The 15228-nt window shown below is 33.3% G+C and overlaps 1 protein-coding gene across 2 annotated transcripts in view; it reads left to right on the top strand.

Annotated features, from left to right (window-relative positions):
* Positions 1-11687: 11687 nt before the first annotated feature.
* The window catches only part of LOC135130488 (filamin-B), an 80274-nt gene continuing 76733 nt past the window's right edge, over positions 11688-15228 (top strand). The window contains exon 1 of one of the 2 annotated variants that reach the window (XM_064057886.1): positions 11688-12189. In XM_064057886.1, the coding sequence (XP_063913956.1) occupies positions 11847-12189 (343 nt within the window). In that variant the 5' untranslated portion in view covers positions 11688-11846. The remainder of the gene's footprint in view (positions 12190-15228) is intronic. The other variant, XM_064057885.1, reaches the window with a different exon arrangement.

The raw sequence follows: 15228 nt of genomic DNA, 5'->3' as shown, positions 1-15228 counted from the left end.
CAATAAAGTTTTATTGCTTAGTCCGATTACACAGGAAAAAATAAAACTACAAGAACATTAGACTGTGTTGCCAACTACACTGTCATTAGTGATACATGTAGTTTTTGAATTTTTTGTCAAATTTTGTGTCTTACCAGAAGATTCACCTGGAACTTCTGTTATTTTTGAAAACCCGTTTTAATCTGTTTTACTACTTAAGAATAATAAAAAGAAATGTTAGAAGTATGCAAATGAAGGATAATTGAATTCACCAACTAGGTAAAGAATAACAAACGGTAAGAAAAAGTGTATCCATTTTATTCCCAAAATCTTCCACGAATCTTTCTGAGCTTGTTTTATCAAGCCCTTCATCTTATTCCTTCGCTCTTTTTTCGCTTTGGATTTTATGTATTCCCATTATTTTATTTTATTATATTATTTTAGCCGTGTAGCTGGTGGCAGGGAATAAACCCGATTTATTGTGTAAAAATATTCCTTGCCGTTTCATTTTATCTTCTCGGTTTCGCGGGCGCTCACCACCTGAGATCCGTGTCTCCGGCTTGAGAGTAATCCCGGCGCTCCCTCCCCCGGAGAGGGAGTTGGCGCCCGAGCGACCGCCGCTCCTGACCGAAGGCGCTACCCCCCGGCGGCGTAAAGGTCGCCGCATAAGCCTAGGTCGGCCAGACGTGTTTCTTAAATCAGCGACACTAGCCGGCCCAAGGCTTGGCACCCCCTTTGGTCGCAGTATGAAGGATAAGGAAATACAAATGTCAGTAATGAAGAATATAATAATATAAACTACTACTACACGATTTTGAATGTATGTTTTTCGTTTCTTCATAATAATAAAGTTCTTTATTGGTTCCTTTCAGGGTAATATATTGGCGAAGCTGATAATTCTAGAGGTCATTTACTAGTAACCATGCAGAGGTCACCAAAAAATTACTGCTCTCATTTTTAAGCATTTCATTTAATATTTATCGGAATATCGGATAAACTACGGAAGGGCAATTCTTCAGTTTAAAGTGTGTAGTTTTTTTTTAATAAGCCAATCTTGATGAATATTAGTGATTAAACTATTAAAGTAGTGACTAAGATGGTCACTTACTGGTACCACTACTTTATTACCATTAGTACTTTTAATTCCAATTATGGTCAAACAACTTCGCTTTTAGAAGATTCTTCGTTATCCTATTTATAGATGGAGAATGAGCGCGTTAAGTTTCACTCTACCAGAATTTATTTCTGGAATATAAACGAATAATTTGCAGCTCTACTGTAACTGTATAAGCTAATTTCTCAAAAAATTGACTTGATAGTTTTAATGTTCTAAGTTTTGTAACCCTTCCCCATTAAAAAAAGTTAAATTATTTCTATTTTTAGGAATACGCCATTTGTGTTTTTATTTCAGGCAAAATTTCTTCCAGGGACATTCAAGCAGAAATCGAAGAACCAGGAGACTACTTGATGGAAACTCAGTCATTAGAAACTCCAGTTTCGATCACACAAAATACGAAGGACTTTAGAATCGGAAAATACAGTCGCGGCCAAAAAATCTTGGCCGTCATTCTTCTGTTATTCTGAAAATGTCGATGTAATCTATGCTTTATTGTCAATTTGACGTTTGAAGTTGAAATGAATTATCATATTGCATTCAGTGTCAGCATGTCCGTAATGTCAAACATGACAAACCAAGAAAAATAATGTTAGAATACTTAAAGGGTGGTTTACACTTTATGAGAGTAGAATGACATTGGCGTCCAAGATTTCTGGCCCCCACTGTATGTAGCTATGGTCATTGATTAAATACATATGTATTTAATACATATGTATTTAATCAATGCTATGGTAAACTCCAAAAAAAGGTGAGAACACATGTTAATTGTTGGTTGCATAACCACTAGATACAAAAATTAATTCTGCAAGTTTACTGTACTTTTATGGATTTTAAGCTATACTTAATCGCATAATCACTAAAATAACTTAAAGAAGCACGGACCGTATTTAATTAATTTCAAAATAACCTAAACATCATTAAATATAACTTTTAAACTAATTAATGTGTTTACTGCTCAGCAAAACATGTTTCATAATGAAGTTCGAAAGATTAGGCATCCATTTATACAACATGGTATAAAACCTTTATACGTCACACTACCTTCTAAAATAAAGTCTCATTTTCACCAGTCGACAGTCAATTAAAAATTGCTCCTGGACTGCGACAAAAACAGATTTTTCGAAAAATTATAAAATAAAATTTTGCCAAGTTATTTTTTTTATGATAACCCCTATAAGTTAAAATAAATATATGTGTGAACAGTTAAACTACAGGTAAAGAAACATGCTAAGCTTTTCCATGTATACCTACTGTATACTAAAATTTTCGGGAAAGTGGGGTGACTTACGCTTGATGTGATCAATAAAATATATTGCTTCATTCATTAGTTTTTTGTCACCCTGTATAAATAATTCTATTAAGATGTTTGTCACCTATCAAATAATTAAAATAAAATACATTTAATAGGAGTACCTATGTTACTGTCATTCATTTATTTTATGTAGCCTGCTGCATCCAACTCCGGACAATAGGAATTAACATGGGAAATTGGTTTTTATTTTATAATGTTTCCCCAGATCACTTTAAAGCTATTATTGAGTGATGGATTTGTGGAGGTAAAGGAGGGCTATCGGCCAGTATTTTTTTCAAATCGTTGCATCGCGCTCATTCACTGTAAAAAGCATTCAAAAATCGTATTTTGAAATTCGCAAATGTTTCGTCGCAGTTCAACGATTCCGTCTTTGGATTAGTCATGGAAAATCGAAATGTCAAAATGAATTTTCGATTCCAGTCAGAAATCACTCAACAACGCAACTTGGATTATTTTATCCAGTGTGATAATTACTGTAGGACAAATTAAACGGAATAAATGCACCAAATGATCCATGCATTGGTGCTAGGTACGAACTCCTAGTCATAGTGCCGACTACACTCAGTCCGTATCCAAAAAGCTCGAGATGAAGACCTTCGAGCAGCTCGTCTTCCTCAGCACCTCCATCCGCAGCACTGTGACATGTGCTGGCGCTGCCTCACTCAGTAATCACTGAACACCTCAATGTGAATTATTTTATCCAGTGTAACGATTATTGTAGTAAAAATTAAACGGAATAAATGCACAAACTGCACAAAATATTTTATAAGGTTATGTTGCTGGTGCCGGTCAAGTTTTTATCTCTAAAGTCTCATTAAAATGCTGCTCCTACTGCGATTAGATGAAAAAGCGAGGACCTGCTTCTATATACCTACACGTTTGTTCATTTTTTTAGCTCGGGAAGATACTTGCATCCACGCTTACATATCATTTGATATTTTAAATAAGAAAGAAATGAACAGAAATCAATTTATAAAGTCAAAGATTTTTTGGCAATTTTGGGTAAATTTCACTTTTTTTCGAATTACTTAGAGATTGGATATCATTTGATTTTACATCTGTCAAGTAGGGATGGAATTTTTACCTCCTGGAAGCATGGTCTTCTGCCAATAGTGGTTAATTTTTCACCTTTTTTGTTTTATCTATCTGAAACGATTTTTTGTTTCTGCAAATTCGTTAAATTGACTTAGACTTGTAAACTTATTAATTAACCGTTGATTTATATTATGCGCTATTTTAAAAGCACCTATAGATGTCGCTTAGTTAATGATTGAAAAGTTCTATTTTTTTTTCTCAAATTTTTTTATTAAACTTTTTTAGCGTCAAAATTTTAACGAAAACATAATTTTTGTGTATTTTGAAACGCGAACATACCAAAATGGTGATAACATTCGTTAACGGATTCAGGAAAAATGATTCAAAATCAGCTCTTCATAAATTAGAAGTTTGATCTTTTATTGAATGCAGCGAATATTGACAGAAACTGAAACTACCATAAAACAATGAATGGAGAAATATTTCCAACATGGGTGATTAATCAATTAATTGTTGCTTGAACAAGACTACTATACAATAAGTGTGTTGTGATAATGGATAATGCACCATATTATGGTAATTGCTTCAGGGTGGAAAAAACATGGGTAGATAATTCGTTCGTTACCAATATTCCTGCACTCACTATTTCTTTGGGATACATTTTTACGTTAATAAATAAAAGTCACACTGATTATAATAAAAATATCGACAGCATTCTTGACCGCCTGTCACTACTTATTCTAAAATTCTAATCTGTTGTAATATAGACATTTCATCAATTTTCCAAATACATCAATACGGGTCAATGAAAACAACAATATCCTTGAAAGTTAATCCTCACAAACAATAATAAGGGAACATCTGTTACACTGAACGCACATATCACTTAAGATTTGGTACATAAACATTCCACAAACACTTGTGCCTTTCAACGGAACGATGACAAATACATATGACAAATTCGTTTTCGATTCCGGAAGTGGCAATTTCCGCCGCTAGCAAATTAACTTTTACGAAATCAAATCACTTTCACGCGCATCTGAGAGAGGTGCCATATTTGGATAGCGTGACGTAATTAAATTAAGATCAAAGACAATAATATTGTTAAATACTAGTACTCGGTGCACTTTCAACGGTAATGTAATTATTCAAAAGAAAAAATTCAGCTAAATAAAAGTATTCCGAATTAAGAGGTTTTTGTTTTTCTGCTAGTTAGAAACCACATTTGAATGTTGAATCTTTAGACCAATTTTTGTAGCACGATATATATTTATTAGCCTATTTCCAGAAGAAAAAGTACGTAACTAAAATTCGAATTATTTTAAATTATTAGAGTGAAGAATGCGATGCAATAAAATTGTTTTAATTAATAAAATGGTTGGCTGAAATAGAATCAACACTTAATCGTTTATGTAATGCTCTTGATCCGGATTTTTGTGTTATTTACACACTAGGAATTTTTTTATACATAAATACTTAGAAATTTAAAATGTGTTGAATTTAATAAAAACTGAAAAATGTTCTAACAGAATCTTCTAATATTTCGATGCGCAAATTATACATTTAAAAGTGAAAAGTATTTGCACTCTGAGTTGTAAACATTAACATTCCTCTAGCGGATAAGAAGAACAGATAAATTGGTCTACAAATTAAATAGTACACAATTTATGTATTAATGCCAACAAGACTGTGAGCAATAGAAGATTCACAGTTTAAGCGTAGATTAAAAAAGTGCTGTTTATGTAGAAAACGCATTAGCATTTTTGAAAAAATTCCCTAAAACATTAATTCAAGATAAACTCTAATTAACCCTGATAATGTATTCAGAACAGGTTTTAAGCGAAAATTAATTTAAATCAGCTACTCATCTGCTCAAATATGTGAAAATAATCACTGATTTTTGTTACTTGATGCGTTCGACGAGTCCAAAGTGAGTGACACTAAAACAGGTTTTTTTTAATTAATATTAACCACTTGCAGTGAAAATATTTGGACCATTTTATTTGCTTGATTTTACTGAAGCAAAACGATGATTTGTTTAATTCATTAATATTTAATTAATTTTCAGTTTTAGAGTTCTTTTATAGCAGTATTCCGATTTCTGGTCCTTGAAATTCATAAAGAATGGACTTTCAGATTTATACGATTACAAAGTTAACCTCAAAATAATTTTTCGAAAATATTTTGACAATGTGAATTTTGTGTTTAATTGGTTCAGCTTCAAATTTTCCTTCGTGTTGATTTTTTGAGTCTACGGACGAGATTTATCTAATGTGTGTCAACCGAAACTTAAAAGTGATTGCCTATAAATCTTCATTAAATTGTTGACAGTCCTCAAAAGCGAAAAAACCTGTCTTCTTCTTGATAAGTCTGGAAAACATCTCGCAAAACAACGAAAAAATCTTGTAAATTATAGTAAAATTTAGAACGTTATTCGTAGGTGGTGTTTAAAATTTGTTGCTATGAAAATGTGGCGAATCTTCTAAACATTAAATGCAAAGTTGTTTGAATGGTTTTGATTTTTGAAAATATGTTTGAGTAATCTGAATTAGTATAACAAATTTAGAATACTATTTAGTTTTAATTTATAAGTTAGTCATTTGTTCCTTTTTCTTTAGTTATGATGGAAGAACCTTGACAAATTCATGTTTAAAGTATTATACGAAAGACACACAGTTTTAAAATACTCATAAAGGTTCCTCTTTAGTTAAGTATAACATAATCTAATTTACGACAAATAGTTGTTACAAAATTAAAAATAAAATATGAAGATAAAGTACGAAAAAAAAAAACTGCACTAACAAGATTTGAAGTTCAGTTTTAATTTAGTATAATTTTTTCGAAATATTCGATAGGTGTGTTTCCATGCTATTATTTGTTAGTAAATAGAAAAAGAGCACAGGTTCTAATAGACCAAGTTTTAACGTTTAGTAAGTTCAAGGAAGACTGAGACAAATGGTAAAATTTAATAATGGAGATTTATTTTGAAAACGTTGAAAAGTCGATTCACTTTTTTTTTTAAATGATCAGTGTTTCACGATAATTTTAAAACACATTTAAAATTTTAAAACAAGGAATAGGTGTAACTATTTGTAATTGATGTTCGTTGTAATGATTGGTTTAAAGCGTTGTACGAATTAGTCTTAACACGCAAAAATTGTTCATTTTATTTTCCATGTTGTAGTGTAAACAAAATCATTAGTAAACGACGTACACACTCAGACGTGAACAAGAATGTAATGATATAACTTAATCAGAGATAAAATCAAATGCTTTTAAGAATGAAAATACACTGAATAACAATTTTTTTTTTAATATATGACTAAAAAGTCCCTAAGTACTTTTCCATTGATAAAAATTTTGAAGAAAATTGGAAAAACGTGGCAACGTCGCATCGTAATTACAAAAATAAATATATATAACCTAAGAAGAGGTCCATTAAAATATGTAAAGTTATATAGATGCTTCATTAAAAAAAAACTAATTCGTGTATTGTGTCTTAAACAGAACATTCTTTGAAGTTAAAAATAATTTTAACAAAATAAGTATTGTGAAAAACTTATTTTGGCAGACTGGAAAAAACATATGGGAAATTTTTCGTATGAAGATATTTCCCTTCCAGTATTTTACTAGATGAATCTGATTCAAAGTCAGAATCAGAGGACGATGACAATTATCCAAATTCTTCTTTTTAATTTTAGAAATTGTTTAACTAAAAGGAACAGAGGTATTACCATTCTTTACTGCATATGTAGTTCACAAATTTTTAAGTGAAGCATTCCACATTTTATTTACAAAAAAATTTACAACATCATGTAAGTATACAGAATTCGTCATTTAGTCTTTAATTGGGTAGACTTTATTACAGCTTATTTTTGGCCTGAGAACGGTTACCTTTTGAAAATTATTATTCAAACAGCTGTAAAAACATACAGTTTGCCTTTTGTCTCTTGATCCATGTATTCCAAATTTTGAGCACCATCGACTAGAACTAGAATTAACAACTTCTGAAGCACAAGAAGCGTGCAGAAGCGATGTAGACATATTGTTCAGTTGTATACTCCTTTTATTATTGTATGTTAACTGCTAAGAATAATTAATTATATAATATACCTAATCAAAAATGTTGATATGGATCATTGAACTTAAAACTTACGAGAGACGTTCAATGTATTCTCGGTATCACTATGAAGGGAATTGCAAAAAAACTTAAACAAAACTTTATTTTTCAATATAAACGCTCATACCATCTACACATTTGTGAGATCTGTGAACTAACTTTTCAATCCCTGTAAAAAAATAATTTTCTTCCTCTTCATCATTGGAAAATCGCTTTCCGCGAAGTTTTTTTTTTAAATGGGCGCCTTGTGAACTGGTGGTCAGTTTTCCCCACCTTTTTTCTTTAATCGCGGCCCTTAAATTACTCAAAGTTGTTGCATAAGCTTGTGCATTTATGGCTTCCCCTTTCTTCGTGTATTTAATTAGCAAAAGTCCCAAAAACCGTTCCAGCTGATGGGATCACTTTGAACTTCTTTGGAGGGGCTGTACCCTTTTTATGCCACTGCATGGATTCTTGTTCGCTTTCAGGGTCGTAGTGATGAACCCAGGTTTCGTCACTAGTGACAATCTGGTCCAAAATATTCTATGGGTCTTCACTACAGAGCTCTAAAAATTCTCTACAGCATTCAACATGTTTTTGAGGTCCTGTGAGCATTCGTGGTACCCATCTTGCACAGACCATTGAGAGGTTTAGATAGTCATGGGGAATTGTGTGAACGGTACTTGCAGAGAGACTAGTCATTTCTCCTAAAGTTTTGATCTTGACTCGGGCATCTTCCAATACAAGTTCCTCGCGAGGGTCGTTTTGAATGCTTTCTCTGCCCTTTTAAATTCATTTGACCACTTCTGAACTGTGGATAATGAAGGCGTAGACTCTTCATAAACTCTTCATCTCGTCGAAGATAATTGTTTGGTTTTTTCCTTGTTTTGTAAGGAATTTTATTACAGCACGGTGCTCAATTTTTTGCCTCATGTTCGGAACAGCCATTTTTGTCGACTTTGACAATTAATTGCCAGAAAACAAAAGATCCAAATAACATGAAATTTTGCATGGCCGCCTATAAAAAACGCATGTTTCTTATTCAGTGATCAAATTATCCAAATAGTTATCAGAATTACCAGATACCGAGAATGCATTGAACGCCCCTCGTAATCAATACTTATTCAAATGTGAATTTTAAATTTGATTATATTGACTATGCTTATTAAATCCTAAAATAAAATTTGAATGGTACTTACTTATTGGAATGGAAAATACAAACTGTGAAATATTGACACCAGTGTTACAGCTTTTGTCAAATTTTCTAACCTTACATTAAAACAACTTAACCTAGTATGATAAATTTCATTTTTCATTAGGGTTCTTTGCATATACGAAAGTGGTTGCCAATCAAATTACTATACCGGGTGTCTGGAAAATGGCCGATTAACTCTCCGCTACGCTCTTAAAAATCAAATCATTTCAGTGGAGTTCTAATGATTTTTACCGGTTTCTATCTATTAATGCCTGTTTATATTTATAAAAGTTGGCTGGTAGGAAAGCCAGAACTGTATTCTGTATGTAAAATCAGTAGGGTAATATATTACCTTACCGAAATGTTAATTGTCAACATTTGTCCAGGAATTGAAAAGCACTGAATGTGAAAAGCAATAAATGTACAGTTTGGGACACGGAATTTCAAACGACAACTTTCTGACATTAAAGAAAAACATTGTAGTCTTATACCTTATTGTCATTATGATTGGCAGGTCGTAACTTTACCGATTTTATTTAAACTGTTTAATGCTTGACTGGCTACATTTTTAACATTTTCGGGCAATACGTCGCCTAAATCCATAATTTTTCTAATTCTGTTCACAAAATTTTTTTGAATAAACCACAAAGTGCAACTAGGACACCGAAATATACATCTTGCAAACGTGATCAACGAAATTTATTTATTTTTTAATTAATTTTTGGATTATTGGATTAAAATGGGCAGAAACCGATAAAATCTTGAACACACCACCGATGTAAACAGTGCCATCTTAAAATCCTCTATCACGCTCGGGCTTCAAACGGACCACTGCGGCGGTTACGGCACTCTTTACGTCCCAGATATGTTAATAGCTATAAAATTGGTTATTTTCTTACGTTTAATAACTAAACGACACATTCATTATTATTACAGTAACTAGTAATAAAACTTTTAGTTAATATTTCTCTCGTCCATGACCATGTTTAATTACCACTTCAGTTAGAATGTAAAAAGATATGGTTGTATTGTTTTTGTAATAATTTGATATAATTCCATCTGACAACAATGTTTACCTTATATAAAGCGAAGGTACAAATCAGCAAAAACCGAGTAAGCAGTTAAAAATGTTTGACGTATCAAAAATTGTTAAAGTTTTCAAAACCCTACATTTAAAATGTTCGCAGTTAATTTTAGGTCCCCTGGTGTTTTATTTTCGAATAAATTTTCAGGAATCTAGTGTTCTATTGCCGGATGAAATTGAAAAAATCTTTTGAAGTTTTAGTGTTTTATTGTCTTGAGTGCCGCTGTTTCTTTTTTTTTAAATTGGGAAGACACTTGGGAACCCATGGTGAATTATTTTGGGCGCCCATGGCTATCTTTTTGTAAATTATTTAAAACAATTTTGGAGGAGTTGGCGTTCTATTTTTGGAAAATGCTGACCTGACCTGTTTTTGAGTTAATTTCGAGACCCCGTTTTTTTTTTTTGAAAAATTTAAAACAATCTTGAGGTTCTAGGTATTCCTGTTTGGAAAGAATTTGAAAGTGCTTTGGAGCCGCTAATGTCTTTTCTTTTAATTAAATTTATTAGAGGATACGTCATTTGCCAAAATCAGTCTTATCTTAGCAGGTACTAGCCCCCTCCACCCACCCTGTCTTTTCTTAGAGGGTATGTCATTTGCCAAAATCGATTTTATCTTAGCAGATACTATTCCCGCCCACCCACCCTCTCTGTTCTTAGAAGGTGTTTTAGTTGGTATGCTTTGTTTATAATATATAAATTAATGTCTTATTAAATGTTTTTTTGTTTTATTTATTAATGAAAAATAACAGCTTGTTTTATTAATAATAATGCACACCGATTAATGACCACTGGTTGTTATGATTATTGTCCTAAAAAAATAAAAGGTGGATTTCAGTCACCATCGTTACTATAAGAAATCAACAAGTAAGCCGGAGGTATTCACGGATTATGCGTGTGCAATGTTGCTAATTTTATTTTTATAAAATTATATTTTTTTCGCAATCTACATAACATACTCTAGAGTTAATCCGCCATTTTCCGGACACCCGGTATATATTTTGGACGACTCTTTTGTAAATTACTGTCGCGTTGTCGAGAGTATATTTACGTTACAACATGGTAGACGTAATCACAATTTTTTTTTAACTTTACAGGCAAAATTTATTATTAAAAGCACTTGGAGGCAAGTTTAACACACTTTATAGTAAATGTTAAAGTTTAACCTTGTCTCTTTAATCAATTAATCACGGGGTCGCAAAGCCTACGTCGGTCAGCCAGTAAATAGAACAAAACCTTACTATCTTGTCAAATGACAAGTTCAACTGAGTCTGATTTATTTAATAAACGTGATTAATATTAACCTCAAGTCATTTTTAAAGCAATGATCATATTTCAGAACACGGAAATCTTAAATTAACAGAACTTACTGATTTATTACAGGAAAAAGAAAAATGATGAATACAAAAGTCTTGAAAGCGCTCAAGTGTGTGTTGATAATTTTATTAGATGTTGCGTTTTAAATACACAATGAATGCAATAAATACTTCTTCAGGAGGAGTTAGGATCACCATCTCAAGCAGAAAACAGCAGAATACAAAACAGAAACAACGACTCGTACTGCATATCTGATATTATTTAAGCTGCAACTACTAGTTAGATCACAGCCTTTAGAAACGTTCGGCTGTTTTGGTTACGCGACCATTCCGCCGGCAAAAATCCGCAGACCCTGATAACTCTCCAAAAATAAACCTCTCCTACATGTTTACCTCTGCCAGCCTGCTTACCATTTCCCGCTGGTACGCATCCACATTCGTATTCAGCACGTTCGCCGCTTAACCCAGCATCGCTCTCTCCGCTCCACGCCTCTCATGTTTATCTTCGAACGCAATAATAAAATCCAAGAGGCGTCGCCCCCCAGTCCTGCCAACCTTGCATCAAAACTGCTTTCCTCGCGCGCCATCGCCATACAGGTACAGCTTGCGCAACCCGCACAAGCCGCGCAGATTCCGTCCGGAGCGCACCGGAGCGAGCGTGATGGAAGTTTGACGGCGTCACGTGTGTTGTTAGTGCAGTGCTAAAGTGCCCATGGAGGGAAAAATCTCGCACAGCGGCCTCCTGGCCCGCAGCCCTGAGGGCCACGCGGCCCGAGGCATGCAGATCAAGGGCAACGAGGACGTGTGGGTGGAAATACAGGCCAACACCTTCAGGAATTGGGTGAACGAACACCTGCCGCAGAACCTGAGGGTGGCGGACCTGTCGCAGGACCTGTGCACGGGGGTGAGGCTGTGCGCGCTGGTGGAGGCGCTGAGGGGGCATCCGCTGAAACCCGCGTGGAACAAGAGGCCGGCCAACCAGCACCACTACCTGGAGAACGTCACGACGGCGTTGAGCGCTATCGAGCAGGATGGGGTCAAGCTGGTTAATATAGGTAAGGGTCTGTTTTTGGATGAAGGTTGAAAATGAGGAAAAAAAGGGAAAAAGGGAGACTTGGGTTAGCGGATTGGTGGTGCACCCTTGACCTTGTGCGCCTAGTTGTGACGTCACTAATTAACATTATGTAAACACAGTATGTAGGTAAGTCATACTCTTCCTGTATGGCTATAATTTGGTGAAGACAACCCACTCACCAATCGTGAAGTTGGGGAATTTTGTTGTGAAGATGATAATGAATTTAGAACACAATGTAAATATTTTTGCTTGCTCTGGTACTCCGACCTTATATGTAGAACGAATATTGCAACATAGTAAGATAATTAATTATTCTTGAAAACGTCACCAGCTTTGTCGTAATTATTTCTAGCAGGTCTTAATTATTCAACAAAATAGTAACGCATTCGTAATGGTGTAAACAGATTTATTAATCCTTTAAATTAATATTTGCCTTGAAGAACCTTTAATTTAAAGTTTTAGACTTTGGTTTATAGCCTTAATTATTTTTGGTTCTCGGAATTCGGTTAACCGTAAATATTTACTGTATTATTATTTATTATCACAGATGATTTCGGGATATAGTATTTTTGCAATAACACATTTTTCAACATTTCTGCATTATTGTATGTGCATTTATTATGTTACCTTAATTCCTCGAAATTATTGACAGGTGTTCCATAAATAGTGAAATGATTTAATGACAACAGATGTGAAAAATAGAGAAATCTATCTTAAATTTGATACTAAATTGTAGTATAGAACCAAGCTAAAGATAAGGGTCAATTGAAGAAGAGTTTGAATGTTCTGTAATTTTTATAAGTACCTGGTCACACACTCTAGCTTTAGACAATTGAGTTATTTCACTTGCCCGATTGGAATGATTCGTGATTTTGTTCTCTTTGATATTAAATCCAATGAGTCTTGCCGAATTTTGGGTTCATTTTCAAATTATATTTATACAAAGTGGAACGTTTCTTCTACCAGCCTTCAGAGTTATCGTGTTTCCAGAACGGATTTGGTGTTAGGAACAGATGACTAAATGCCCTAATTGAAGCTAGCAATTCTTCCTAAAATCTACTTGAGCTGAGATGAGCAAATTTAATAAATGAGTTTTGAATTAAACTTAAGTAGGTTAATAAAATTTATTAATTATCTTTTTATTGGCAGAAATTTTTTCATTTTCATTCTTTGTATATACGGAACTTATTAGAACATTCACTAATAAACTATTCGCTAAAGAAAGACCTATGAAGTAATTCTCGAGAGTCATTATCGCATGCAAAATATTGTCGGTACCCAGCAGCAAGGAGTGTTAGATTGCTCCGCCTCCTCACTGCGGGTTTCCATATTCCCTAATCATTTAAATAGAATAAAGTGGACACGGATCAACATTTCCTGGTTTGATTACAGAAAATTCTGAGAAAATACTGAATCTTAAAGCTCACATTTACCTAATTTTCTTAATAGACGTAGTCTTGTTTTCATAACAACAAACTTGAAAAATGTTTGGAATGGTAAATTTTTGTACGTAAATATGGATTTTGCAAAAACACTCCGCCTCTTGGTGTGACAACCAATAAAAAATTCATCATAATTGAGATCGGGGCGGTTATAGGCGGGGCTTAATCTTTGGCTTTCTTTTTTAATTAATACATAATTATAGTTTTGTTGTAACAACACGATTGCTTAGTATCACATGGCAATTTCTTATAGACAAATAAGGAATTTACAATTACGCTTTGTCCCCCGGCTCACTACGAATAAAAAAAATCATGACAATAAAGATAGGGTGGGTGGGCAGAAGCCATATTTACCATTTTTTTCTTAATTGTCTTTTTTTCATAACAAGAAACTTGAAAAATGCTTCAAATGGTAAATTTTTGTACGTAAATATGGATTTTGCAAAAACGCTCCGCCCCTCGGTGTGACAACCAATGAAAAGTTCATCGCAATTGAGATCGGATGGTTATAGGTGGAGCTTAATCTTTGGCTTTCTTTTTTACTTAATACACATAGTTTTCTTTGAAAAACACGATTATTTAAAAATATGTTTCACATGGCAATTTCTTGTAGACAAATAAGGATTTTAGAATGAAGCTCTGTCCGCTGGCTCACGACGAATAAGAAAAATCATCACAATTAGATAGGGCGGGTGGGTGGAGCTCACGTTATACCTTCGAAGTGATAATTTTTTACTAACAGATCAATCTGATTCAGTAAACAATTGAAAATATTGATGAATATTGAAAATTTGAAAATGACACAGAACGAAACTTCAGAATAAAATAACAATAAGTATTTATACTCCTGCAGTGTGGTTTATAAGTTGGTGTTCAGATTTTACCTTTGACATTCAGATTTTTGGGAAAAAAAATAAAGTTGTTTCAAGAGAACTTTACTCGCCCCTGAAGTATAATGAAACATATCCAAAATTTTCGAAAAATTATAAAATTTGATTTTGCGAAATTTATTTATTTTTATGAGAGCTGTAACTTTAAATAAACATACGTAGCTGTATAATGTTATGAGACTTTACTTTAGAAAATTTTGTAATGACATCGTCAATATTTTTGCAAGGACACGTATATCTTTGATTGGTGCAGTGTAATACTAATAATAACAGTATTGTATTCCCAAATTTTTGGGAAAATGAAGTCAGCCGTTCTTGATTTGATCAATCAAATACATGGATTAATTAATTAATTTTTTTGAGCTACTTGAATAAGCAAATCTAAAAAATTTGAACTCAGTAAAAAATCGTAAGTATAGAGTGACAATATTTTGCATAATTCAGAAAGGATTTATTTGACAAAGTTTTGCGATGAGGTCACGAATTTTCTGGAGGGGATAAATGAATGCATTTTGATTGACGATGTAGAATGATTACGAGAACCATAAAATTTGCAAGATTTCAAAGCATTCCCCTTTTCAGTTCCTGGCTTATTCATTAAAATACTTTGACTCACTGATTTTTTTTTTGAGTCATTCTATATAAGCAAGTACAAAAAATATTAATGCAATGATAAATCACAAGGAC

Source organism: Zophobas morio, unplaced genomic scaffold (assembly GCF_036711695.1).
Source record: "Zophobas morio isolate AGI-343-1 ecotype UQ-CSIRO unplaced genomic scaffold, CSIRO_AGI_Zmor_V1 ptg000017l, whole genome shotgun sequence".
Classification (NCBI taxonomy): Eukaryota; Metazoa; Arthropoda; class Insecta; order Coleoptera; family Tenebrionidae; genus Zophobas; species Zophobas morio.
Note: the sequence above shows the minus strand (reverse complement) of the source record. Positions and strands in the feature narration are given on the sequence as shown.